At 44.8% G+C, this 26,171-nt stretch overlaps 1 protein-coding gene across 2 annotated transcripts in view; it reads right to left on the bottom strand.

Annotated features, from left to right (window-relative positions):
• Positions 1 to 23,412: 23,412 nt before the first annotated feature.
• Positions 23,413 to 26,171, bottom strand: part of GRID2 (glutamate ionotropic receptor delta type subunit 2) — a 2,892,146-nt gene continuing 2,889,387 nt past the window's right edge. For both annotated transcript variants that reach the window (XM_069630564.1, XM_069630565.1), the window contains exon 16: positions 23,413 to 26,043. In XM_069630564.1, coding sequence (XP_069486665.1) covers positions 25,621 to 26,043 — 423 coding nt within the window. In that variant the 3' untranslated portion in view covers positions 23,413 to 25,620. The remainder of the gene's footprint in view (positions 26,044 to 26,171) is intronic.

Here is a 26,171-nt window from a genome sequence, read left to right on the forward strand (position 1 = left end):
CACATGAGGAAGGAGCATAAGAGCCCCCAGACTCAGAGATGGTTCACCTCCAGTGCCATTGAGGCAGGGAGGCTGTAGCAGAGGGAGGCCTCAGCCGAAGATAGACATTACCCACCAACTAATTGCTCTGAGAAATAACTGACCCTGAGGGAGTAGGAAAGGGATGATCAAATACCATGAGAAGGAAGCAAATTGGGAAGATGGAGTTGATGGAACTGCGGCACCAGGAGCCATAACGCCCTGTGGACAATGCAGAGCGATTGACAATGAACAGTCATAGCCACTGGGAGTCAGTGCCATCATCACAGTCCTATGGTGACACAATACCTTGCACCAAGAAAAAAGGACACTCGCCACTGTCCAGGTCAGAATGAGTTGCAGTGGGAAGAGAGTAGAGGCACAGAAACTGGGTATAGGCCACTGGAGAACCCCGCCATAAATATGACCAGTCCTCTGGAGACACTGAGCTACTGGGGGAATTAGGAGGGAAGGAGGAATCCCGTGAGGAGGTGAAGCTTGCAGGGTAACCCGTCAGAGATGTGCGAAGAGAAGGCCAGTGTGGAGTGCAAGATTGTCACAGGCTATCCGCCATCACAGGTTGGAGCAGGAAGAGGGCCAAGAGAGCCTGGAGAGTGACATGGAAGGAGTGAGCAGATGTGGTGATGGGGTTCATCACGGTGTGCAGCACATTGTCCGTATGCAGTCTGTAGGTCAACGAGCATGTGTTAGTCCACCATGACATGGTTAACACATTGCAGTCATGCAAATGCAGCCAGAACTGCCAGACAACCAACACACTTCTTCCAAGCAACATACGCATGACCTGGACACACATGCATCACCACTTACCAGACATTGCATCATAGATTGTCAGGTCTCACACCCCTTGGATCTGCTCCAGATCAATCACTGCACCTATTATCTCCTCCTGTGGAGTGAGTTCATCGTCCGCTTCTAAGGACCTGGATCTCCTCATCACTAAAGCTCCTCTTCCTCAACATGCAGGTCTCCTGTGCCGTGCCTTGGGACTGAGCCTGTTTGCTTCTGCACGCTTTGCCTTATTACGAGGCTGTGCACACCCCCAGTGGCTGGGACCACTTGTGTCAGTAGGGGCTGGAGCACTGGTGGCCTGGGCTGTGGCATCACACACTGATAGTGTGACTTTAGGTGCCCTTGCAGGTGGCTGTACCTGGGTTCTGGTGCAATGACACTGCACAGCATGTCCCTTCCCCTTTGATGCATGGAAAGCATCTGCCCCTGCATCTCCATGGACCGGGACAGGGAGCACCACAGGCATGGCTGAGTGACCTGGAGGCTGGGTGGTGGTTGCTACAGCTGCCCAGCAGCTACCTGACCCTGGCGGGTGTGTACAGCAGGTGACACTGCTGCATCTGGGTGCCGGTGCCATGACGCTGCACAGCATGTCCTTTCCCCCTCAATGCATGGATAGCATCTGCCCCTGCATCTCCATGGACCGGGGTGAAGAGCACCACAGGCATGGCTGAGGGACCTGGAGGCTGGGTGGTGGTTGCTACAGCTGCCTCTGCAGCTTCCTGACCCTGTTGGGTGGGGGGAATGGCTCTCACTGCACAGGGCCAGACACCTCTACCACCTCGGTGCCTCCGCCACCTCGTACACCTCCGCCACCTCGGGTGCTTCCGCCCCCTCGCACACCTCTGCCACCTCGGGTGCCTCTGCCACCTTGGGCACCTCTGCCACCTCGGGCGCCTCTGCCACCCTGGTCCCCTGTGCCTCCCTTCCCACTAGTTGCCCTCCCAGTCATGGCACAGATGGATTGGTGCAATGGGAGGTGCAGCTATCGATTGTCCTGGGCAAATTGAGTGAGGGGGCAGTGTAAGAGATGTCAAACGTACCAGTGTGCCCCAGCAAGGCTCAATGCAACCCCTGGGGAAAAAATAAATGGACAGGTACCCCAAATATGAAAAAAACATGTATGCGACCCCTCTGCAGGACACGTAAGCTACAGTGATGTTAAATAAGGGGTTACGCAACACACAGGGGCACCCACAGATTGCAAAATGCGTATGCAACTCACCGTCAGCCTCAAAAGTACGCACCTGTGTGCACTGAGGCAATCCCCCACCAAAAGAAGAGGCTTGCACGCAGTGAAGAGATTGCATGGAAACAAAGTCCATACGTCTGTCCGCTATAACTCGGCAAGCGTATGATGCTCTCCTACGCACTACTTCATCCCAATGCTGAACGCCATGCCCAACGTTCAGCGCGTGTCACATAAGTTACGCGCTTAGGGCCTTTCGTCTGAATCCACGCTAACGCGCTGCTCCCGCATGTGTGGAGTCACTCTGTTTCCGGCTGGCCACGCGAGTAACACAGAGACACACGCTCATGCCTACCAGCCAATTTACCTACCTCCAACTGCCCCAAGCTGCCTCCTACGATCCATCTGCTGCTGCCTGCCCACTCTTTGTGCCTGCTGCCCACATGCCCTGCATTTTTGTGCCTGCTCATCAGCCATTGCCAGTGATCCTGTCATTGTGACCACCTCTGCTAATCCTGAAGACTCACGACTGCCATACCACCGCTCCGCAGCCCAGCCCCAGGACCACCTTGCCCACCCACACCTGCCTCAGGGGTTGCCATGTCTGACAGAGCACCATCTGAGGCAAGTGGCAACCCCACGGCAGAGAGCCAGAGGGATGTCAGCTTCTCACCCAGGGAGGTTGGCATCCTGGTGGAGCAAGTCCTGGGGCATTATGATGCCCTCTTCCCCGGACCATCGCAAGTCGGCAGTGAAGGATGGAAGAAGATCTGGGCCGACTTCGTGGGTGCAATCAACGTGGAGGGGGTGGCACCCTGCGACTACACACATGTCCACAAGCACTGGAAAGACTTCAAGTCCAGGACCCACAACATGGCCCAGTGCTAACACAAAGCTGGTGATGACCGAAGGGGGCGCTGGGGCTGGTTGACCACCGATGAGAAGCAGGTCCTGGAGCGCTTCTATCCAGCGCTGCACGTACAGGTCTTGCAGTTGGTGCTCCGGCTGGAGTCGACTGGTAAGTGTCCATGTTTTCTTGTCCACCATACTGCACGTGCATGTTAACGTGTGGCTGGAGCGTGCACCTTGGCCTTATGTCTAGCATGCCTCCTGTACAGATGTCTGTGTGCATGTCTCAGACACTGCTGAATGTGAGTCCATTCAAGTGTGTGCTACATCAATGGTGTCTGTGTTGAAATGCATAATGCGTGCCAGCATGTAACGACGTGCACATGTTTGCATCCCTGAGTCTTTACTGTGGCATGCCAGAGGTTTGACACATGGATGCTGTGGCCTGCATCATGGACATGCTTGGTGTACATGTGAATGTGTCTGAGTAGTGAGTGTGTGACTGGACAACACTCCGTGATGTATGTTACTTGAGCTTTTGAATGTGCAATTGCCTAACGCTGCCAATTTGACCTAGAGTGCACTCTGACGTGATAGCTCCTTGGCCTGCCTCATGACTGTCAGGTGATGTGTGTGAATGAGATGTGTATTTCCCATGATGCGTGAGAGCTAAACGCACAATTCTGATTAGCTGGCAGTTCCTTGTCCAAGAATGTGAATGTCTGTTGTGAATGACAAACATGATTGTGCATGTTTTGTGGATGGTGATGATGGTTGTGACCTTTGACAGTGCCACTCATGTACATTTGCATTGTGACAAACACACATATGTTTAGTACTCTGATGTATGTGTCCTATGTTTCCCTATCAACAGTGACAATGGGAGAAGAGGGTGGAGAAGGCACTGTGGAGCACAGCAGCAGGGATGCCTCCACCAGGCATAGACGCAAGGCCCAGTCTTCACCCCAGGTGCTGTCATCTTCTGGGAGTTTGGAGACTGGTGCCACGTCCAAATCAACAGCCGCAGCTGCTTAGGGTACGTCCAAGAGGGTCAAGGTGGTGGAGGATTCCTCAGCAGTGGGAGGTACAGGTGAGCCCACACAGGGGCAAGACACTGTGGAAGAAAGTGGGGAGGCATACAGGTTGGTGGGGGAGGGAGAGGAGGAGGAGGCCACATCATCCCAGCCCATGTGGCCCGGCGGGGGTGATGACATAGGTGTGACTGGTGCAGTCCAGGGTCAGGAGGCAGTGCAGGTCACCGTGGAGGGGCCTGTGCCTAATACTGTCCCTGGTACTGCAACTGCACCAGCATGCACCGCGGGCATGCCCCAGGCTGGGCCCATCCGCAGGTGGCAGATGTTTCCACCCAGATGGAACAGGGTGGAACCTGTGCTGGCTGGTATCACGAGGCGGGCAGACTCCATCCGTGATGATGTGCAGGCTTCCAATCAGGGGCTTGCACATCATCACTAGGAAATCTGCTGTCTCGTGAACTGGCTAGCACATTTCCTGGTGTCGCAATGGGTGCATGGCTGGCCACTTCTGTGACCCCCTCCTCGTCTGCCTCCTCTGTGTGCCAGTCGTCCTCCCTGCCCACATACCACCAGGGCCCCCTGTGTACCTGTCCTAACCCCGGCGGCTAGTCTGGTGGAGACAATATCCCTGCCAGGATCGGGAGTCGAAGGAGGATCAGCAGAGGTGGTCACCACAGAGATCCATCCTGCGACAGGACATGTTGCAATGGTGGAAGAGCAGGCACCAAGCAGCAGGGCACATGCATGACAGCCCCGGGGGTTGTCATCATCCCAGATGCTGACACGGAGGCGCAGGTACCAGGCTATTCGGCAGAAGCAGGCTTGGCGTAGTAGGCGACAGGACTCGGTGCTTCCAATGGAGGGGAGGCAGGTATCGGTCATCGGGCAGGTGGGACATGTGGATCTTTCAACAAGGATGTCTTCCGTGTTGGAGCGATTTGGCCAGCAGATTGGAGCAGAGCAGCAGCGGGCACGGGGGGCACAACTCACCATGGCCAGGGCAGAGAATACCCTGTGTCGGGCAGAGAGGCGGGCTGAGTTACTCGAGCATTCTTGCAGGGAGTTTGAGAGGAGCAGATTGGAGTCCCTGCAAGCCCTTGAGGGGAGAGCACAGGCCCACCTATTGAAAATCGATGATGCCCTGGCCGAGACCTTGGGGGGAAATATTGAGTCAAACGACTAGGCCGCTGCCATTGTCCATAGTTCTTTTGGTGTAAGTTTCATAGTGTTTTCTCTTTCTTGGAGTTTTTGGACTTTACTCCATGTTGTGCACATAGTTCTTTGTTGTTTTTATTCTTCATCATTTTTGGACATGGTTTGGGACAATGGACCCTTGTTTTTGTACATAGTTCTCTTTTCAAATGATCATCTTCAGTTCACCATGGAGTAATGGTTTTCTTTTTATTTATGTTTTTATTTTGAACTGTTTTATGGACATGGACCACATCTTTACTTTTATCTTAATTTGTTTGACTTACAATTTTCATTCTTTTTGATGATATTGTATTTATTGGAACATTTGATGCTGATTTCATGTATTTGTTTTTATATGAGTATGACTTCAATACTGTTTTTACAATATATATTTTGATTGAAAATCAAAGTGGTGTCTGGTCTCGATGGGTTCGGCCAAAATCCACTCTTGCTTACTCTGTTCTATGTCCATGATGCTGGCCTATGTTGTTCATGTATGACTTCAAATGGCATGTGGCATGTTGTTGTGTGCATGACCGCTTGATGTATGTTAAGGTGCACTTTGAGTGTGCAGCGTGTGGTGGCATTTCCTTTCACATCTGCTGCATTTATGTCTATTGGTCCACAGTGTGTTGGGGTGTGGGGGTGAGGACATGTGGCGGAGCCTGCCTGCAGGTTGCCATCACAGGTGGGGGGGACAACATGAGATGGGGCCTGCCTGCAGGTTGCCATTAGAGGTGGCGGATGATGACATGAGGCGGGGCTTGCCTGCAGGTTACCGTCACAGGTGGGGGAGACAACATGAGGCAGGGCCTGCCTGCAGATTGCTGTCACAGGTGGGGGGGACAACATGAGGCAGGGACTGCCTGCAGGTTTCAGTCACAGGAGGGGGGTACAACATGAGGCAGGGCCTGACTGCGGAGTATGTTCACAGGTGATGGGGGTCCCATGTGGTGTGGTCTTCCTGTGGGGTATGTTCAAGGGTGATAGTGGTGGACCCATGTAGTGTGGGCTGCCTGCGGGGTATGTTCACGGGTGATGGGGGGCTATGTGGTGTGGGCTGCCTGCAGAGTATGTTCACAGGTTATGGGGGTCCGATGTGGTGTGGGCTGCCTGCGGGGTGTGGTCACGGGTGATGGTGGGGTTCTCAAGTGGTGTGGGCAGCCTGCAGGGTATGTTCACGGGTGATGGGGTCCCATGTGGTGTGTGTTGCTTGCGCGGTATGGTCACGGGTGATGGGGGGACCATGTAGTGTGGGCTGCCTGCAAGGTAGAGTCACGGGTGATGGGGGCCATGTGGTGTGGGCTGCCTGCGGGGTATGGTCATGGGTGATGGGGGGCCATGTGGTGTGGCCTGCCTGCAGAATATGTTCACGGGGGATGGTGGTCCCATGTGGTGTGGGCTGCCTGCGGGGTATGGTCATGGGTGATGGGGGACCATGTGGTGTGGGCTGCCTGCAGGGTATGGTCACGGTGATGGCTGCTGGTGTCTGGCTGTCCCATGAGGAGGTGTCTTCTTCCAGGGGAGTTGTGCATGTATCCTGGGGTACCCACATGCCTTTCCACACGATTTGGCTGGTGGGAGCGGGGTACACAATTACGCTGGGGTGCGGACGGGGTTAGCGAGGGCCTTTCCACATGATTTGGCTGGTGCGAGCAGGTTACGTGATTATGCTAGGATGAGGACGGAGATTGCGCAGGCCTTTCCACGCGATTTAACTGGTGCCAGCAGGGTACACGATTATGCTTTGTGCGGACGGGGTCCGCGTGACCCTTTCCACTGGATTTGGCTGGTGCGAGCAGGGTACGCGATTATGCTGGGGTGCAGACGGGGTATGCGTGGGCCTTTCCATGTGATTTTGCTGGTGAGAGCAGGGTACGCGATTACGCTGGGGTGAGGACGGGGTTTGCGCGGTCCTTTCCATGTGATTTAGCTGGAGCAAGCAGGGTAAGCGATTACGCTGGGGTGAGGATGGGGTATGGATGGGGTTTGCACAGGCCTTTCCAGGTGATTTGGCTGGTGCGAACAGGTACACGATTACGCTGGGGTGTGGACGGGGTTTGCGCAATCCTTTCCACGAGATTTGGCTTGTGCAAGCAGGGTACGTGATTACGCTGGGGTGTGGACGGGGATCGTGTGTCCCTTTCCATGCGATTTGGCTGGTGCAAGAGGGGTACGCGATTACGCTGGTGTGTGGACGGGGTTCGCATGAGCCTTTGCACGTGATTTGGCTGGTGCGAGCGGGTTAAGCGATTACGCTGGGGTGCGGACGGGGTTTGCGTGACCCTTTCCGCTTGATTTGGCTGGTGCGAACGGGGTACACGATTACACTGGGGTGCAGACAGGGTATGCCCAGGCCTTCCCAGATGATTTGGCTGCTGCGAGCGGGGTATGCAATTATGCTGGGGTGAGGACGGGGTTCACACGGTCTTTTCCACATGGTTTGACTGGTGCGAGCAGGGTATGCGATTATGCTGGGTGCGGACGGGGTTCTTGTGGGCCTTTGCCCGCAATTTGGCTGGTGCCAGCGGGGTATGCGATTATGCTAGGGTGCCGATGGGGAACACGCGTGCCACTCCACGCGATTTGGCTGGTGCGAGCGAAGTACGCGATTATGCGGGTGTGTGGATGTTGTTTGCGCAGCCCTTTCCACGTGATTTGGCTGGTGCGAGTGGGGTACGCGATTACGCTGGGATGTGGACGGGGTTTACGCAGCCCTTTCCACGCGATTTGACTGGTGTGACCGGGGTACGGTCTGATTTTTTATGTAATTACGATGGGGGGCTGTGTGCTGGGCCATGGATGTCATGGGGCCTTGCACCGTATTAGGAATTTCACTGGCTTTTTCCTGTGCACGGGGGTGTGTTGGGGGCTTTACTGGCGCTGCTTGGTGTTCATTGCGCCATGGCTATTGATGCCTTGGAAAATCCATGAATGTGCGTGCTGAGCAATTACTGGTTTGTGCCATGACTGGCGCACGCGTGGTGCACGCTCCTTCTCAGCGCAAAGAATTTATGCTACTTCTGCGCTGGGCCCTATGTATATATCTCTATTTTGAGCAAGAGAGAAAAAAATATTTTTCTTTTTTTTTTTACTCCTTGCTAGTCTCCATTCGCTCTCATCTATTCACGTCATCTTTTGGGTGGAAGGGCTTAATTTGATTAACATGGACAAACTCTTCCAGTGTTAATCCTCCCTTCTTTTAGCAATTCTGTACACCACAGGTGAAACCTCATCTACAATTCTATATGGCCCTTGCCATGCTGCAAGAGCTTTTATGCTTATTTTTTCCAAAATTAAATTCATACACCTGGTCTCCGATTTCATATTCTCTCACAGATGTCTTCCTATCATAATATGTCTTTGCACTGTCAGCTGCCTTTTCCAAATTTTGTTGTGCAAATGAAAACACATATTGCAAGTGTTTTCTCAGTTCTTCTACATATTCATGAATTGTAGATGCATTTACAAGAACCTGTTCGGTTGTTGTGTAAATTTAGTGTTGTGGCAAAATCATTTTCCTTCCTGTCAAGATTTCATAGGGGCTGAGATTTGTTCATTTAGAGGGCATTGTTCTGAAAGCCATTAGCACCAATGGAAGCCATAAATCCCAACTAGATCCTGCTTCAGCTGCAAACTTTTTCAACATATCAACTATTGATCTGTTACACCATTCTGCTACACCTGAAGCGGAGGGCCGGAAAGAAATGTGTAGCTTCGTCTTCACACCCAAGATTCTGTTACACCATTCTGCTACACCTGAAGCGGAGGGCCGGAAAGAAATGTGTAGCCCGTCTTCACACTCAAGATTTGAAACCTTTTTGTAATGAATGCACTAGTAAAATGACTTCCATGGTCTGACTCTATTCTTTGAGGTAATCCCAATCTTGAAAAGAATATGGTTTACAAGTAAAGTGGCTGCCGTTTGCGGACTGCAGTCTGAAGCTACAATGCACTCCACCCATTTAGACATTAGACAAACTACTGTCATCATGTACCTATTTCCCCTTGCTGGTCTCCTCATGCGTCCCACATAATCGACTTGTAAATCAGATTATGGGAGTGTCAAACCCCTTTTCACTAATGGTGCTCTATGGGCTGGTGTCGCAGGCTGAAACTGTGCACACACTAAACACCTTCTGGTGTAGAGCTCAACACCTTAAGACATGTCTGGCCAATAGGCATTATCTTTTAAAATTTCCAAAGCTTTCTGTGTCCTGCAGTTATGGCATCATGGGTATGATGTAACATCAATGCCAGAAATGACAAAAGCACTACCCATTGGATTTGGCCTATCATGGATTCTCTAATCATCAGTCCATCTTGTCACCTAATTCTCTTTTTGTTTTTTAATAGCACTATCAATTCTTCTTTCCCTTTGCAGTCCTCTTCAGTCAGAGGATTTTGTTCTACATCTAGCAAATGGTTGTAGAATGGGCCTAGAATAGTGCTTTAATCAAGTCTTGATCTGGGGTATCAAAACTCCATTGCGCCACAGGCTGTTCAACTGGTCTCAGAGTTTTGGAGCATGTTATCTCATCTACCTGTCTTTTCCCAAGCAGGTGTTCAATAGAAAATAATTCCCCATTACAGCTCCAATTTTGTCTAACTGATCTGCCTTATCATTTCCTTCCTTATCCTCACCTGGTGTTTTCAAATGGCCACGTATTTTCCTCCAATGGATCAACAGGTCATTTACTGACACATGTTTGTCTATAGCTTGGAACATCTTGCCATGCTTAAGTGGCTTCTTGTCATATGTGGGCATCTCTTTCACCTTCCAGCCAGGTAAATACTCCATAAAAGTAGTTCGCGCTTAATCAGAATCAGTGACTAAAACTATTTCTTTGAGTCTCTTTTCTACTGCTGTGGATATTGCCTTATACTTGGCGACCAGTTCTGCCACTTGACTGCTTTTGGGGCATGTCTGCATGCTCACTCTTGGAATATTGTTACATTTAAACCATACATTTCCTATTCCTGATATGAGTTCTTTTTCTGTATAATTTTCTACATGGTATGCACATCCATCTACATATACAGTTGGTAAATCTTGACATGTTTCTTTGTTGAAAAGCTTTTTGTGGGGACTGCTCAAATGCATTCAAACTTGTCTCTAGCTCTGTGTCATCAAGCGCACAAACAGAACGCTGCACAATCTTGCAACCCTGCTAGTCCTTGAGCACCTGGGCTCTTTTTATTTTGTCCATATCTAACTTCTACTGGAAATCCCTGAAGTGTCAATGCCCAGGAAGTTATTCTTGACTGGGCCAAATTCCAAGATCTGATTCTTTTACTTTGCAAAAATTGTAGAGGCTAATGATTTGTTTCTACAATCACCCGCTCCTGTTGAATTATGGGACAGAAATGTTGTAATGCCCAAACAGTGGTCAGAAGCACTTTTTCACATTCACTAAACGTGGTCTCTACCTGTGACAATGCTTTGCTACCATATGTAATGGTTTTATTATTTGGGTCATGTTTTTGATATAACACTGCTGACATAAATTGATTTGTGAATCCTATTTCTACAAAGAAATCCTGGTTGGAAATGCCAAACCTGGTGCTTTCATTAGGCACCCTTTTAGCATGGCCACTGCCTCACTTTGTTCCTTTCCCCATCCCCAGGGTACACCCCGCTTCAGTATTCTCTTCAAAGGTTGTGTAATCTCTGCATATTTTTCAATACATTTTCTGTTGTAACTTGTCATCCTAACAAGATCTATAAACTTTTCAAATCAGTGGGATCCTTTAGTTTATGAATCACTTCCACATTTTTCTTTTGTGCGTTTAACCTACGCTCTGTTACTTAATGACGTGTGAAGTTCACCCCTTTTCAGCACCACTGTGCTTTCTGTAAAATTACTGTAGCTGACTGAGCATACGTCTAATCTCATTGAGGTGGCATTACAGCTCTTAATTTTTGATTAGCACATCATCAACATAGACTATTGTTCCTTTTTCGGCTGCATCCGGATGTGCCTTGCTCAGCAATATCCCAAATTCACTTCCGCTAATTGACATACCCAAAAGGGGTCCAGGACCATACATATTGTGATTTGTTAAATGAAAATGAAAATCAATGTGGAATATCTTTAGCTAGTGGCACACACCAGTATGAAGCTGTAAAATCTAAAGTGGTAAACACCTATGACCTGTGAACTTGTGCAAGTCCCTGATAAATAAATGGAAGAGGCCACCTTGAAACAGGTACTTTTTTGTTTAATCTCGTAGATCTGCACACAAACTCCATTAGCAATTGGGTTTTAGCAAACCTAATATAGAAGTATTTGATGTACTGGGAATAGGCCCAATGATTCCAATAGATAGTAAATTATTGATTATTTCAGCTAGTGATTCAAAACATGCTAGGGGTAACCTATGTTGTTGCACAAATACTGGCTCCCTACTATGGCCTTGTGGTAGTTGGGCCACAAGCAAATCGGTCAGCCCACAGTCATAAGCATCTTGGGCAAAAACCTGTTTGAACTCCATGAATGTTTTCCTCAATTTGTATTTTTCTTCCTCATTTGTGCAGGCATCAGCAGCTTGATTCTGCTCTTCTACCATATTAGAACACTCTGGGAAATCCTCCAATGGAGGAACCTCTTTACATTCCTCTAATTGTGTGGAGTGTCTCTTTGGAGATTCTCTACACTCAAATATTTTGGAATATTGACCTCCATTTCAATATGCTGTTTTTCTCTTTTATATTCACCTAATTCGAATAGGGTACAATCATCCTGATGGCAGAATACCATTTCAATTGGCTCATAAAGGTTTACAGACAGAACTTTTAAAATTCCGTTAGGCTCAGACTCCAATAATTCTGGTAACTCACCCTGTTCAATGACAGAGCTTTCAAGAATATTCCCGATCACTGAGTTACTGAAATCAGCATTGTAGTAGGTTTCTGTATTGTCATTCCAAATGCTGATTTCTCTTCCAAATGAATGTCTTGTCACCCTTTACTGTCCACCACGATTTGGATGAGTCCATCCCCAATCTCTATGAGTGGTGTATATTCGCATTCTAATCCTTGCTGCTTTATGGATACATTTAAGCATACAAATGCATGTAAATCTTTTATCTGTTGTCCCTTCCTATATTTCAATGCTACTGTAGATTGTCTGTTAAATGTGGGAATGGTAACATCCTTTTTCAACTGAAGCTCAATTGCATATAGCGTCATTTGGGCACAATGGTAAGCTTGTCTTTTGTTATCAAGTTCAGGTGCGGCTCCACCCAACCTGGACCAGACTTTTTGATTTAGAAAGTCTAATACCATACACATTCTGTGCATGATGTCAATTCCGAAATAAATTTGTTTTGTGTTCCACTGACAATCCACACATTGTGGTGAATACTTTTAGGGACAATTGCAATCTTTAACGTGATTCTTCCTACAATTCATTGTCCCAACTGTGGGACATCTAGGCTAAAGATGTGTTAATTCTTTATTCTGAACTATGGGATCTACTCCCTGTCAAGTATTTGCCGGAGTACCTTTTCACTAATGAAACTTCTTCCCAGCGCCAAAGTGGCTTTTATCATTTCAGAATGCCCATTCACATGGATAGGGATCCATGGCTGCCCTTCTTCCATATTTATTTCTGAGATTGTTGAAATGTGTTTTTCTTGATTTAACTTCTGAGTAATACTAGGTTTGCATTTTTCTTCATTTAGATAAACACGCAATGTGTTTCATCTATTTATTTTTGCCAGTTTTCCTTGGGATCCGAATAAATCTCCCAAGACTGCTTCTCTTTCTTTCCTTGCATCTCGTGCAGTAACTTTCTTGTTTGTAACTTTTTTTCTTACAACTTTTGTATGAATGGCTGCTCATTCAAGTTATTATTTATTTTTTATTTTTTAGTACTAGACCTTGCGCCTCTCCAGATAGTTCACTGTAGTTGAGGACCACTAATACCTTTTATCCTCCCGCCTTACCACATATGCCGACAATATTTATTATCCGCTATGTGCAAGAAGGGAATGGGTTGATCTTATCTTATATTTACCATTATCAACGTTTTTATGTTGATTCCACTTCAACGTTTATATTGCAGGGCTTGACCAACAGTCAAGACCATCGGCATCAGTATTGAAAAAAACGACAACATGTCAAGACAAATGAAATGCCAATTTAATCTAAAATGATGCCTGAAGTAAGTCCCCACTAGAATTTACGCTTTTTCCTTAACTTTGATAATAATACCTAGTACTTACTGTATTATTTATAGGTAGATGTCTTCATACAGGGATTATAGGATGTTGTGTTATGTTTTTGTATGTCTACAGGGATTCCCCCAGGGAATGCGACACTAAGAATTTATGCAGTACCAGAGAATTACTTACCGACACTAAGAGACGGTAAGCCCCCGTATGAGTGCATCTTTAAATAGCAATGATTACTGATGTACTTGACTGAGCAACCACACTAACTGAGATGTGGTTCTGTTTTTATAATTAGGTTTGGCCTGGATCTACTCTCTTGTACCAAGAACAAGGGTTGTGGGCATGCACTTATTTGAATTGTCCACTAGGAAAACATTACCAAGGACAACCCACTGCTATGAAAGGCTCAACTTGCTAAGTTCAGCCAAGTGACCATCACAACTCGGGCTGTGGGTCTTTTTTTTGCCCCAGCCTCCACAATCCCCTGAATAAATTCCTAACACCAACCCTAAGGACTATAGGAACAAAACATGTAGGGCTACTGCAGATACTAATGTTAAGTATTTGATTAAGTATAAAAAAATCCACTGGTGTACTTTAGGTATGCTCTGACTAATACACCATGTTTAATAATAATGAAGGTCTCAATTTATGTACTGTCTGTGGTTTTTGCTTACTAAAAGTTGAAGGTTGAATTCATTTGAAGATTTTATAAATTGTATATATGTTTACATGTACACTTGGAGTCTTTTTGTATCTAAGAGAGAGATACAGTTCAATTGCGTATTTTGCACTTTATTAGCTTTTCTGTATACGTTCTTAACAATGTATGCTTTAAATTCAATTTTATTTTAACAGAATCAGTAATGAAGTCAGGTTGTATTTTCCATGAACTTCGATGCGTCACTGTCCTGAATTTTTCTTCAGTGTGTTAATTTCCAATCATCCAGTGAACTGTGTGTCCTAACCTATTTTAGGTCCGGAAACCTTTTTTGTTATGTTTACCTACAAGATATGTCAGGTTTGCTCGCTTGTAACCTATTGATATACCTGATTTCCCTCTAGTTGTCTTTAGCTTCATATTCACACACCTGAATGGTCTGGTTCAACTCTAAATTGAACCACACTCGCTTTTTGTGTGTGTTGAAATTCCCTGTCTCACTGTCATTTGTTTGTTTTCTCATTTTTAAATTATCAAGCAATTCAGTACGTAAATTCAAGGGCGATTCATGGGCGTCTGTGTTATCATCAGTGTAGGGGTGATTAGCTAGTCAGTTGATGTCGCAAGGCACAAGATCACTTCTATGGCCTTCTGCGGCTTCACTTGGCTGTTGCTTTTGGATTTCACATAATTTTCCTATCTGTTCAGACAACATTTTTACTTGGGCCTCTAAGCATTGAAACCTGTCCATGTCTATGAATTCCTCTCTTTGTTGCCTGGGCCGGTAATGGTTAAACACACCCTGATTAGGCCTGTTCTGATATCTTTAAGGAGATTGATTTCTATTTGTGTTACCTCTGAATTCACATGACACAGGAAGTGGAGTAACCATCCTTTGACCATGGTCGACTAGTGGTGGTGATTGATTATATTGGCGAGGGACATAATTCATATTTTGTCTTTCATTGGGTGAAAACTGTTCCTTATGCTAGTTTCCATTTTCAATGAATCTATCCACATTTCTGGGGTTTTCTTGGTGGCCACATACAATTGAATTAGGGTAAAATCTACTCTGGGCCCCTAGTGTCTGTTATGGGCCATTGTACAGTTGATTCTGATTGTTATTTAGGCCTGGCATACGATGGCGAAATCCCACTCTGGGAGAACTACCAAGATATCTAGGGCTAATGTAAGAACTTCTATCGCTAGGATCAATGGATTGGAACATAGGAGTTTGGGGTTATGTCCGCTGTGGAGGCACAACCCTTTGTTTTAGTGTCATGTCATTCTTTGCCTGAGTTTGTTTTGTCTCTTTATTCTTAGGCTCCTCCTTTTTCTGACCAAATATCACTTCATACAGTTTGGTGCCCTGTTCTATTAATAATAATAATAATAATAATAATAATAATAATAATAATAATAATAATAATAATAATAATAATAATAATTTGGCACTTATATAGCGCTACGTACCCTCAGGTATCTGAGCACTGCTTATTATTACCCACGGTGTGTGGTGCTCATTTATCGGGTTCGAACCTGCGTTAGCAGGCTCTGCAAGGATGTCAAAGCGAGTGCTCAACTCGCTGTGCCACTTGAACGGCTATTATCCATTCTAGCGGTTTTTCTGTGTCATATTCACAAATTAACTGGGAGACAATTTCTTTTTGGAGCCCATAAAAGTATGCAGTATTAAATTCTACAGAGTTAGGGTTAAAAGTCACACCAAAGCGTGAAAATTATCTTTTTAAGTTTTGAAAGAATTGGTGAGGTGACTCATTCTGCTTGGCAGTCATAGTATACACAACTTTCTTGGCACCCTGTGTAGACTGATCAGGTGAGAATTGGCGCCTAATCTCCTTCTCAACGTCTGCCCATGACAAAATGTCCTGTTCATTAGGACCACAAATTATACTAGCAGATGCTGTATCTAGAGTGAGGTGAAAGTATGGTCTATATTGTTCCCTAGGGATCTGAATGGCTTTGAATATATCATGAACGGTCTCTAAATGGTCTTCCATGCAACAATCGCCTCCCTTTGAATGGTTTAATCAAAGTCTTGATAGATTTCATAATTTTATAGGACTAAATGATGCATTCTGGTATGTGTCATTTTGTTTCTCATTTCTCTTTCTATTCTGCTTCATGACAGAGAGCAGCATTATTGATTATTGCTTGCAATTTCATTTATTTGTGTATGAAAATGATTAAGTGCTTTGGCTTTTTTTCATTTACTTCCAGTAATTTAAATATCTCCTGTTCCATAGCATGGAGTCCTTTATCTTTCTCCCTGCAATCTTCTCTAAGGGCTTGCATTTCGGAAACTGCAAGATCTTTATCTTGCCTATATCATCGAATATTGCTTTTAAACTGGTTATTTCTTGCTCACCCTTATTAAGTTGTTTCTCTCTCTGAGCCAATTGGGTAGCAAGATTGTGCCTACCTCCTTCTGCTTTAATTCTGCTTTTAATTGCTTCACCTGATCACATTCATTGTCCAAACTGCGTTGTAATTTGCTAATGACTTCATTGTCTTTCTCTTGCATCTTTATGGATCTGTGTAGCAGAAACCAAAGTTTTGCACACAGTCTGATGATGCAGTTGTTCTCCTCTGTGCGGCCTGTCACCCAGAACCACCTAAGTAGACACACCTGTACAATGTTTTCTTCATCAAAAATACCTTCAAATGTCTCTCTTTCTACTTCTGTGGTAATCCTGATTTTCCATACTGTCCCATTTTCTGATAACGAATTTGCATGGGCATAAAGCTCTGCCTAGAGATAATCTGACAATTCAGAAAACTAAGCCTGAATCTGGGACTTGGCAGGCACTATTGCCAATTAGTAACCCGGTGAGAGCGAAGCAGAATGCAACAAGCATTCTGATTGGCTCTCGCCAGGTCCCTACCCGGCCGGGAATCGCTCCGTTGGGATTCCATGGCCTTTGTCCCTGGCGGGGGGCGTGGCAGCCCCTCAGCCAATGAGGAGGCTCAAAGTGGGGCCATCCCTGCTCCGATCCTCCCCGCGGCTGAGAAGCTGCCTTCGCCTACCGCCGGGGACACGGGTAAGTCTTTTTTTTTTTTTTAATCCCTTCTCTCCCTCCCACCCGCCCCCCAAACTTACCTTTTTGGTCCTACATCCCCGGCGGGGGATGAGGGAAGCCTCCAGGCATATGGAGACTCGGAGCGGGCCATCCCCGCTCCGCGCCTCCACACAGCTGGAGGCCTCCCGAAACGCCGCAACATTTCAGGACAAAAAAAAAGCTTTTAGTGCTCCGGTGACGCAATTTTTGCGGACCAGGGTACTAATAGCAATAGAACCGTCGCGTGGGGGGCATTAGCGTCTCTGGTAATGCCCCGGGGCCTTCGGTAAGGCCTCGCTTCGCTCGGGTCCTTACCTATGGGCCCCGGGGCATTACCTGAGTCGGTAATGCCCCCGACGCTCGGGTTCTATTGCTTAATTATACTATAATGAGAGTAGAGTGAACACACAGTACTGCACTACCTCACAGCACAAATTCAATTAATGAGTTCACAATATGGTTATACTTTAGGATGCAAGGTCACGATCAGTAATTATTGTATAGTTTCCTGGACAACTCACCACACATGTAAGAGATTTTTTTGGGTTATATTTAATATCCCATTGTGTTTTGTGGTATTTAGTATGGTGGTATTTTTGGTATTTCTTGGCAATATATTATGGTACACATATTGGGGTATTTTTATAGTGGTCAGACTAATTTCAGAATACTGACTAATAATTATTTCACCAGGGTCACTAACGGTAAACAAATACTGGACTTAGTACACTCTGAATAACTGGCTCATGCTCCCCTGTGATATTTTATCTACAATATCAGTCGTATGCCCTTTTGGCTGTGTTGAACATAAAATATGCAAATGAAATACAAAATATTCATTCAGTCTTTCAACAGAAAACAATTTACTGTGACTAACTTTGCTTTGAGATTTCTTACCACAAGTTTTATCTCTCTATGCATGACACATCAATGAGACAGATGCAGAAGAACTACAATGGAACTAAATTACCTTTTCAAATTATTGTTCTATTTCATAAACTATAATTATGGAAGTTACACACAATGACATGCATGCCCTCATTGTAAATTCAACAAAAACTTGTTTTTTCCTGCAATGGATTTCAATGTTCTATCTGTGATAAAGTGCAGAGCTCTGCCTGTTGTCGCACTTGACTTCGCAACCAAGTTGGCAGAATGAATACACTCAGACTTGCTGCAAACCTTAGAGAAATATAAAAACAGTTTTACATGCACATTTAAATTCTTGTTATGAATGCAGCGCCTAAAAAATGAACTGAATTATTTAACCTATACTACATGGTTTCAAATAGCCACTTCATAACAAATAATTACCTAAGTCTGTTGGTGATATTCCCTGACTCAGCTTGGCAGTGACCCGTCGTCCATCACAGATAAGGTCCCTAAACTGCAGCACTTCTAAGAACTGCCAACCCAGGAGAGATACAGCCTCAGCCGTGAAGACTTTGTCGGCCCAGGAACCAGCTCTCTCTTCCTTCCAGCACTTCTGACTCCTTCGTCAGTGAGTGAAAGAAATGCCCACCCCTCTCTGCCTCAAACCTTTTTCACAAAATTCTCTGTCACTCAAAAAGCACCTCCCCCTCACAAGATTATCCCACTAAAATAGCATGTAATTTCCTATGTGCCTTTACCTGAAACACAAACTGCATTGCTGAAGAGAACTTGCTACATCTCTTGGGCACTTCCTAGCCAAAGACAATGCCATATCTTTCTCAGAATTGATCTCACATTCCACACTTTAAAACACAGTACATCTTTTCGCCTGATTGTTTGAAATTTATTTTTCCAATTTCGAGATCATCATGCATTTCCATCAATCTACATCCAGTTTATATAATGGACAACTTTGCACTAAATGTTATTATGGGAATCTGTTACAGGTTACATGGGTAGGGGAAATTAGTATATTAGTTTCAGGTTAGTTTCATTTTTTTAGTGCAACCTAGCCCATTACATGAGCATCGTGGAGCAAAGTGATCATTTTCTAGGATGTGTTCTGTGCATTGGCATCTATTTAGATTCAGCGTAAGACTCAAACACTTGATTCACTTATGTGAGTCTCACACCCTTATTCTTAGTTAAAACTCAAACCTTAGTTAAAATGTGAATTATGAAATGCAGAACCTGGATGTTGAAATGCGGAGCCTACATTCCTCCTATAGTGGGCACAAGGTTTTTTGTTTGGACAATCCTTGGCCAACTGCTCCTTTTTTTCTCGCAAATTGTGCAAAAGGTATAGGGCCACATAATAACCCAACATCTATTGAGGTAGAAACATTATGACCTGAAGCAAAAACCCTCCTTCTGTTTGGCCAGTGTGATCCACAGCTTTTCTGGTAAAAAACGTAATTTAGGAGTCTTCAATATGAGAGGTTTATAACACTTTAACACAACACAGGCAAGGTTGAACATATCGCATAAGCACCCTGGTGGGGGGAGCCAGCCAATCAGCTGGCTAGGAATGCTGGTTTGAACCAGCGGTGAAAAGCTGTGTTTCATTCAGCCTGACAGCCGGCTCCACCCACCGCCATCTTCCCCTCATGCTCCTTGCTTTATTATTATTATTTTTTTATTCCCAACCCCACCTACCTTATTTCGGCTGCAGAAGCCCTCGCCGCCACAGCCACATATTCCGCTCTGCTCCTGACGCCCATTATGGAAAGTAAAGAGGGGCTCTGTACAGAGATACCCTTCCCTTTCTATGGTGGCCATGTTGGAACAGTCTTTTCATTCTGTGAACAGGATGTCGGAGGCGCCCCTTTCACAGAGCAAAAATACTGTAAATTAGCCCCGTCCCAGACCATCGGATGGGTGCTAATTGCCTTATGGACCTGTTCCTGGACATCACCAGAGTGTAACGACCCACGGCCCTCGTTAACTGCCCTCGCTTATCTCGGCCCATTAACTCGTCCCCCAGGCCGTTACCCCCTGATGATGCCCGTGGAACAGGCACATAATGCCACATTGTTAAGCATAATCTATCAACTGTTGCCAGCAAAGCATGCCAGCTTAAACTTCTATATGAAGAGTTGCAGAAAGAGTAATTTGGTCCTGGCTGCCAATGGTGGCAGTTCTGCATGGGCCAGGACAATTTACACAAAGTCACCATGCGTTTGATGCCTTCTAATTCTGCTGTTAAATATTTGTGGGATATCTAGATTTAACCTACTGGTTAGACTATGGTTAAAAACAGTGTCATTACTATTATTGGTATCACTATTATTATTAGTTGTTATTATTGTTGTAATGCACAGCAGCCTGCAATGCCTGTATAAAAGCCTGGCAATAATTTTCTTATTAGAGGCTCCGTTTGATACCACAACTGACCTGTAATAAGAAAGTTACATCACACCTGCTCTATGATCAGTTATTTCACTTCCGTTGTGACAACACAATGTCTCCTGCTTGAGCCAACAGAGAGCATTTCAGAACCGTTTATGGTAGAATGTTTAATTTGTGCACTGCTGGAGTTTAACTCATTGAGCAAGAATCTGCATGCTATTACTTATTTTAAAGTACAAAATGAAAGTTGTTTTCAATACATTAGAGGTTGCATTTTTTCTTTTTTAAATCCAATCATATTCTGTATTGATTATATGGATCAGCAAATATAAGATCTCTTACATTATATTATGAAAGAAACAATGTGGGCCTCATTACGAGTTTGGAGGAAGCCATGCCATTCTTAGCAGCATGGCTGCCTCCAAACTCGTTTTCGGGTCCCGAAAAAAGGGAATTACCGGGCCATTCTGACTTTTGCCGGCCCGGTAATTCCAATTTTCGGGACCCGGACCCGGTACATCCCCATTCCCTTTCGAGCCCCCATAGGGCTCAATGGGAATGGGAAGGATGCTAACAATGGACTCGTTAATGCCGGGTCCTTTGTTAGCATCCTGGTCTGCTCACGGGTACCGGTATGCACGTCTGGCCAGACCACACGTGCAGTCCAGCACCCGCGAGCAGAACTCGTAATAAGGCGGTAGAGTGATAACGGCACTACCGCCTGGGTCGTAATCAGGCCCAATGTATTCAATGGAATGACAATGTGTGCCCACATATTATAAGGAATAAAATGCCCCCACCATATATAAAAAGGATATTGCAAGTTACCAAGGAGTTTATTGAATAGAGGAAGGAAGCCGTAGGTAGGGGGTATATTATCCCATTTATTATTATTATTATTATTATTATTATTATTATTATTATTATTATTATTATTATTATTATTATTATATTTTTTAATTTAAATATTATGCAGTTACTCTGCAATCAAGTTCAAGTTTGCTTTTTGAGTGCTATGATATTATTATTATTTTAATGATGTGACATATGAAAGAATAGTTTGGTCATGTCGTCTTAGTTCAATTCCCCAGACAGGAATCTCATTAGCATCGAGCATTGCTTAACCTGGTACAATAGCTTTGCAAATTAATTTCAGGTTTGGAACGTCTGCTCGTGGCCGAGAGCCACAGATTCAAAGCCCACCAGGCGGACTGAGATCTTTCTCCTTCCACGGGGGAGGACTTGAGTAGCATTACGTTAGGTAAGAATCACACCATTTTCAGCACTTAGAAGTGGGAGGAATCAGCACGCAGAGCAATATAAACATGTATTTATTGTTATTAACAGTACTTTCTTTAAATGTGACATAGTACTGCCTGGAGTACTAACCAGGTGCTATCGAGCAGACAGGAGCGGGGAGAGGGATGGTGGAGATGTCAACAGTTGAGCTTGTTAACGGTTCCTAGAAAGAAAAGATGCTTGCTCATTAGTTCAAAGATTTGTAGTGATGATCCCAAGAAATGGCAATAGCTTTTATTTCAAATCTCAGATTGTAATTAACACATATGTCTCCCCAAATTCACTGGTGAAATATGTTTGAAAGATTTCTCTCGATGTCTAGCATTTCTTTATTCTCTAATTGTATGAATCAAGTGTTCCCTTGATTTTTAAGGTTTCTCAAATCACAAGATTTACATGGCTCTCTGGGCACTCTTAACGCTATGGTGTTCAATATGTCTGCACTAATATCTGCACTAATGATGTGCAACTTGGCTACCAAGCATTTAAAATCTGAAATTTTCAATAACCTCTTTATTGTACCCAGTTATTGTATACAGTTCCGGATTATCTTTTAGGCCAAGTAGGCACCTATGGGCGCCACTCCTTTTAAGGGCCCCACGACAATTTAAAGTGTATTAGGAGATCATTTGCGAGAGCTGGGGTGACATTTTGACTGCCCAGGGGCCTCCACAGGGTTTAATCCAGCTCTGGTGGTTTCCCCTTAATGTAGGGTGGTCCAGTGCTTCTCAGCTGGCTCCCGAGTGATCCTGAATGCTTTGGTGTCACCTTACATCACTCTGAAAAGTTTCAAATATTTCAGATTTTCAAAACGCCAGGAGTTAGGGAACACCCAAGACTTACCAAAAGTCCTGACCTACACAACTCTCATGAAACTCACAGGTATACCATACCATACCATACCATACCATACCATGTCACAGTCAAAGTAAACATCTAGATGTACATTTTTAGTTAGAAGCTCTGATTGGTCACCGGTAGCCTGGAATCTTCAGGCGAAGGACTGCGGGGATGGAAACAGTATTCAGCACAGAGAAATCATAACAGTACAGAGGGTGTGGGAAACCTTTAAGTGAATACAATACAGGTTGTAAGAGAAAGGAGAGCACATTCATGAGTTAGTTGCTCAGAAGGTAATAGACTAAAGTGCCTTACATCTACAAGTCAGGTGGTCCAGTGGTGATGGTAGGAGTAACATCAGGCTTTGGCCAACCCCTGGGGACACCGAGTTGGAGTGTGTGTCACTTAGCCATGAGTTATGGAGACTTGAATGAGGCGGAGTTGGGGAGTAAAGAGGTAGTCATAACCAGTGAAGGGTATCTAATTTAAATGGAGGGAGATGACCTATGCACATTAGTTAATTTGAGGTGGGAGGTTGAGCAAGGTTAGGAGAAGACCTCAACTGGTCCATCTCTCTCTCATCAGCCATTCTAAAAGGGTCCTCTTCTACAACCGCACACTTTGCAAACAGATAAAAATAAATCAGCAGCATGTGGTGTGTCACTGGGAACTGCTGGATGCATTTTGTAAACTCTGCAAGACAAGTACTCCCAATCACGCTGTTAAAAATCCTAATATTGACCCAACGTCTGATCTCCCATCACCCTCTGTGCCCTCCTGTTTTGGCCTGGCTCTTCTGCTGCCATCCATTTGCTGCTCATGCCTTCTAGTAGGAGGGCAGATAACTCAGAAGCAGCAGGAGAGCAGATGAGCAGTGTAACAGGCCTGAACTGTCAGCACTAAAAGTAAAGACTCTGTGTGTTCATGTCGTAAATAATTTGTAATAATGGGGAAAAAAAGAACCACACTTTTAGAAAACAATTTTATTAGACAAATTATTTAGACAAATTATACACAGAAAGCTCTGCCACTTGTAACTGAGGCCTCCAAAAAGTGTTTTCTGTATTTTGTAATAGGCAACACATCAAAATAGGCCTATTTTAAATACTGTACATGTTTTTTTCAGCTAAAATCATTGCAACGTTTCAGATGTCCCATTGAAAGCTTGTTGTGGATGTGTTCTTTTCTCAATCGGTGGAGTTGCATGGGACTATGGATGTTACAAGGGGCGACAAGCTGTGCATGCTTTCAGTGACTTGCACCCGTGGGAACAAAATGGCCGCTTACATGATAAGAAATTGGTCTGCCTTACACAGTAGACAATATCTGAAGATTTAGTACAAAAAACAGTGACAGTACAAGATGCTCCCTCGGAACAGAATTAGCCTCAAAATATAATATATCTGAAGAATATACCTTTTCTTTAGATTTCTCCTAAAGTAAATAACATTTGTTGATTCCTATGTTAACCCTAGCCACAAAATGTGTAAACTAAAAATAATTGAATGGTAGCATATAAACACAAGAGAAGTTGCCGCCTTCATACAGTACTTACCAGCTCCTAAGTTTAAGGATAACAAATTGAAGTCTTCTTCTATACTGGTAATTACTAGTAGTGTTACTTATGAAAAATAGGTGCCAAAGTTGGCCTTTTTTTATGATCATCAATATCTCCATTGCAGAATATCACCAATCTATACATTTGGCGCTGCTATTTTACAATGCATACATCCACTTAAATGCAATGGTGCCCAGTGCACAAAATGGGCGCAAGGAGGAGTGCCTTCAACTTCTTGTAGATAGTAAGGATTCCAAATACGGCCACGTCATTCCTTCTCAAGGACTTTGTATCCTTTGTCAATGATGTCATTGTTGCATGGATTGTGAATGCTGCTTTGGAAAACAATTAACCATCGATTATCCATTTTTTTTAAAAACGTTTTTCGAGCTACAGTGGGTTAGTTGGTCTACATGTAACTTACGCGACAGAGGTTGCCCTTTGTCTGATTAGTTCAAGGAACGATGATCGATGTTAGCGTTATACACAGCTTACGAGAACATGAGAGCGCAAACCAAGTGGGTTCCGTTGAGGCGCAAACATTAGATCGCACTGGATGGGCTAATAAAAAAGTATAAAATATCCTCTGTTGGCGAACAATGCAAGTCGGAATTACATTAAAGCAATCTGCCTTTTCTGAAAGAAAAGACCCCCCACACTATACATATCTCCTGTATACAACACATATTTGTTTACTAAAGCTTTATTAAATGAATTGCAATAGCAATGGTTTCCATTATGTGTGTATATATACATATACATATGTATATATATATATGTACACATAAATGAGATACTAATTTCTTTAACACAATGAAGGCTTTTGCCCTAAGATAAAGTATACTGTACATAAGAAAAAAGCGTTTTAACACTGTACACTCACATAAAGATCATATGCACTGTTACAGTGCAAAAGTAGATTCAACTGTAGTCTTTACTGGCATAGTAATGGCTTTTTGTAATCCTACAAAATTGCATTCTCATATAAGGTGGCCTGAATGATGTTTGTACACTGCAGGTTTTGCCTTTGGTCCACAGTTAGAGGACACACAACAGCAGCGGAGCACTGGATGGGTACAGCGGAATGAAGGTAAACGACTGAATTTATTGCAATCACAGTATATCCACCAAATGAAAGAGAGAGGATCCTGTTCATGAAGCAAGAGATTGAAAGAGGGGAAAACAGAGAAATTGGGGGAGAGAGGGAATGATGGTGGAAAGGGCTATCGAGGGGAAAGTGTGTGTTTGTTGGTGTGAAATAGAGAGGAAATCTGAAGAGGATCAGAGCTTGAGGAAGAGAGAGATCAAGAGAGAGGGAACACGAGATATTTTTTAAGAGAAAAGAAGTGTAGAGCAACAGGAAAACATCAAGAATAATAGGTATAGACGAAAGAAAAGGAAGAGAACTGAACCAAAAAAGAAAAATAGGGAACCAAGAAACAAAGACCGGATGGAAATAGATACAAATGCACAGAGACCTTGAGAGGGAGGGTGGGAGAGAAGATTTGTTGTTACTAATCCTGATTTATAAAATTACATCCATGTTAGTCCCACAATATTACAGCTGCTCCTTGCAAGGGGAGTCCTAAAAGAAAAGAAAAAAAACAGTGAAGAAACGGTGACTCTCATATAGAGGTGCCTCGGTCCGGATCATTGCCAAGGTTTAGCCCTAGAGTCGGAGTTGGCTGGTATGGGATGGACGACATTGTTTTGATGGGACTTCTGAAAAATCCCCCATTAGGCGCCCGGTGCCTGAAGGGACCAGTTCGGTGCTCGGGCACATTGCCAAAGGAGAAGCCAGAGGCAGCTTTAGCTGACAGCGTGCGGCTTAGTGTCTGAATCTGTTCCGGGATGAAGGTTGTTGTTGTGATGTGAGTGTTCCTGAAGTCACTGATTTGCTCCAGCGCTTGGCGTGTGGGCAAAGTGTCAATATCCAACGGCGTCAAGTCGATGGAAGACGTGGAAAACTGTTTATGCGGGCTCTCGTCGTCTGTGCAGAGGCTGTTCACACGTCGGTGGAGATGTTCCAGGTCAATTTCTTTGTCATCCTGAAAGGGAATAGAAAAAAAGTTGCACAGTATTCAGAAGGAACCAACAGCAGCATACAATGTTTCCTACAACTAAGACAACCGGGCAACTGGCACTAGTCTACATCAAACCATTACATGTTTCTTAT

The sequence above is a fragment of the Ambystoma mexicanum genome, chromosome 6q, assembly GCF_040938575.1.
Source record: "Ambystoma mexicanum isolate Mex_15411 chromosome 6q, UKY_AmexF1_1, whole genome shotgun sequence".
Classification (NCBI taxonomy): domain Eukaryota; kingdom Metazoa; phylum Chordata; class Amphibia; order Caudata; family Ambystomatidae; genus Ambystoma; species Ambystoma mexicanum.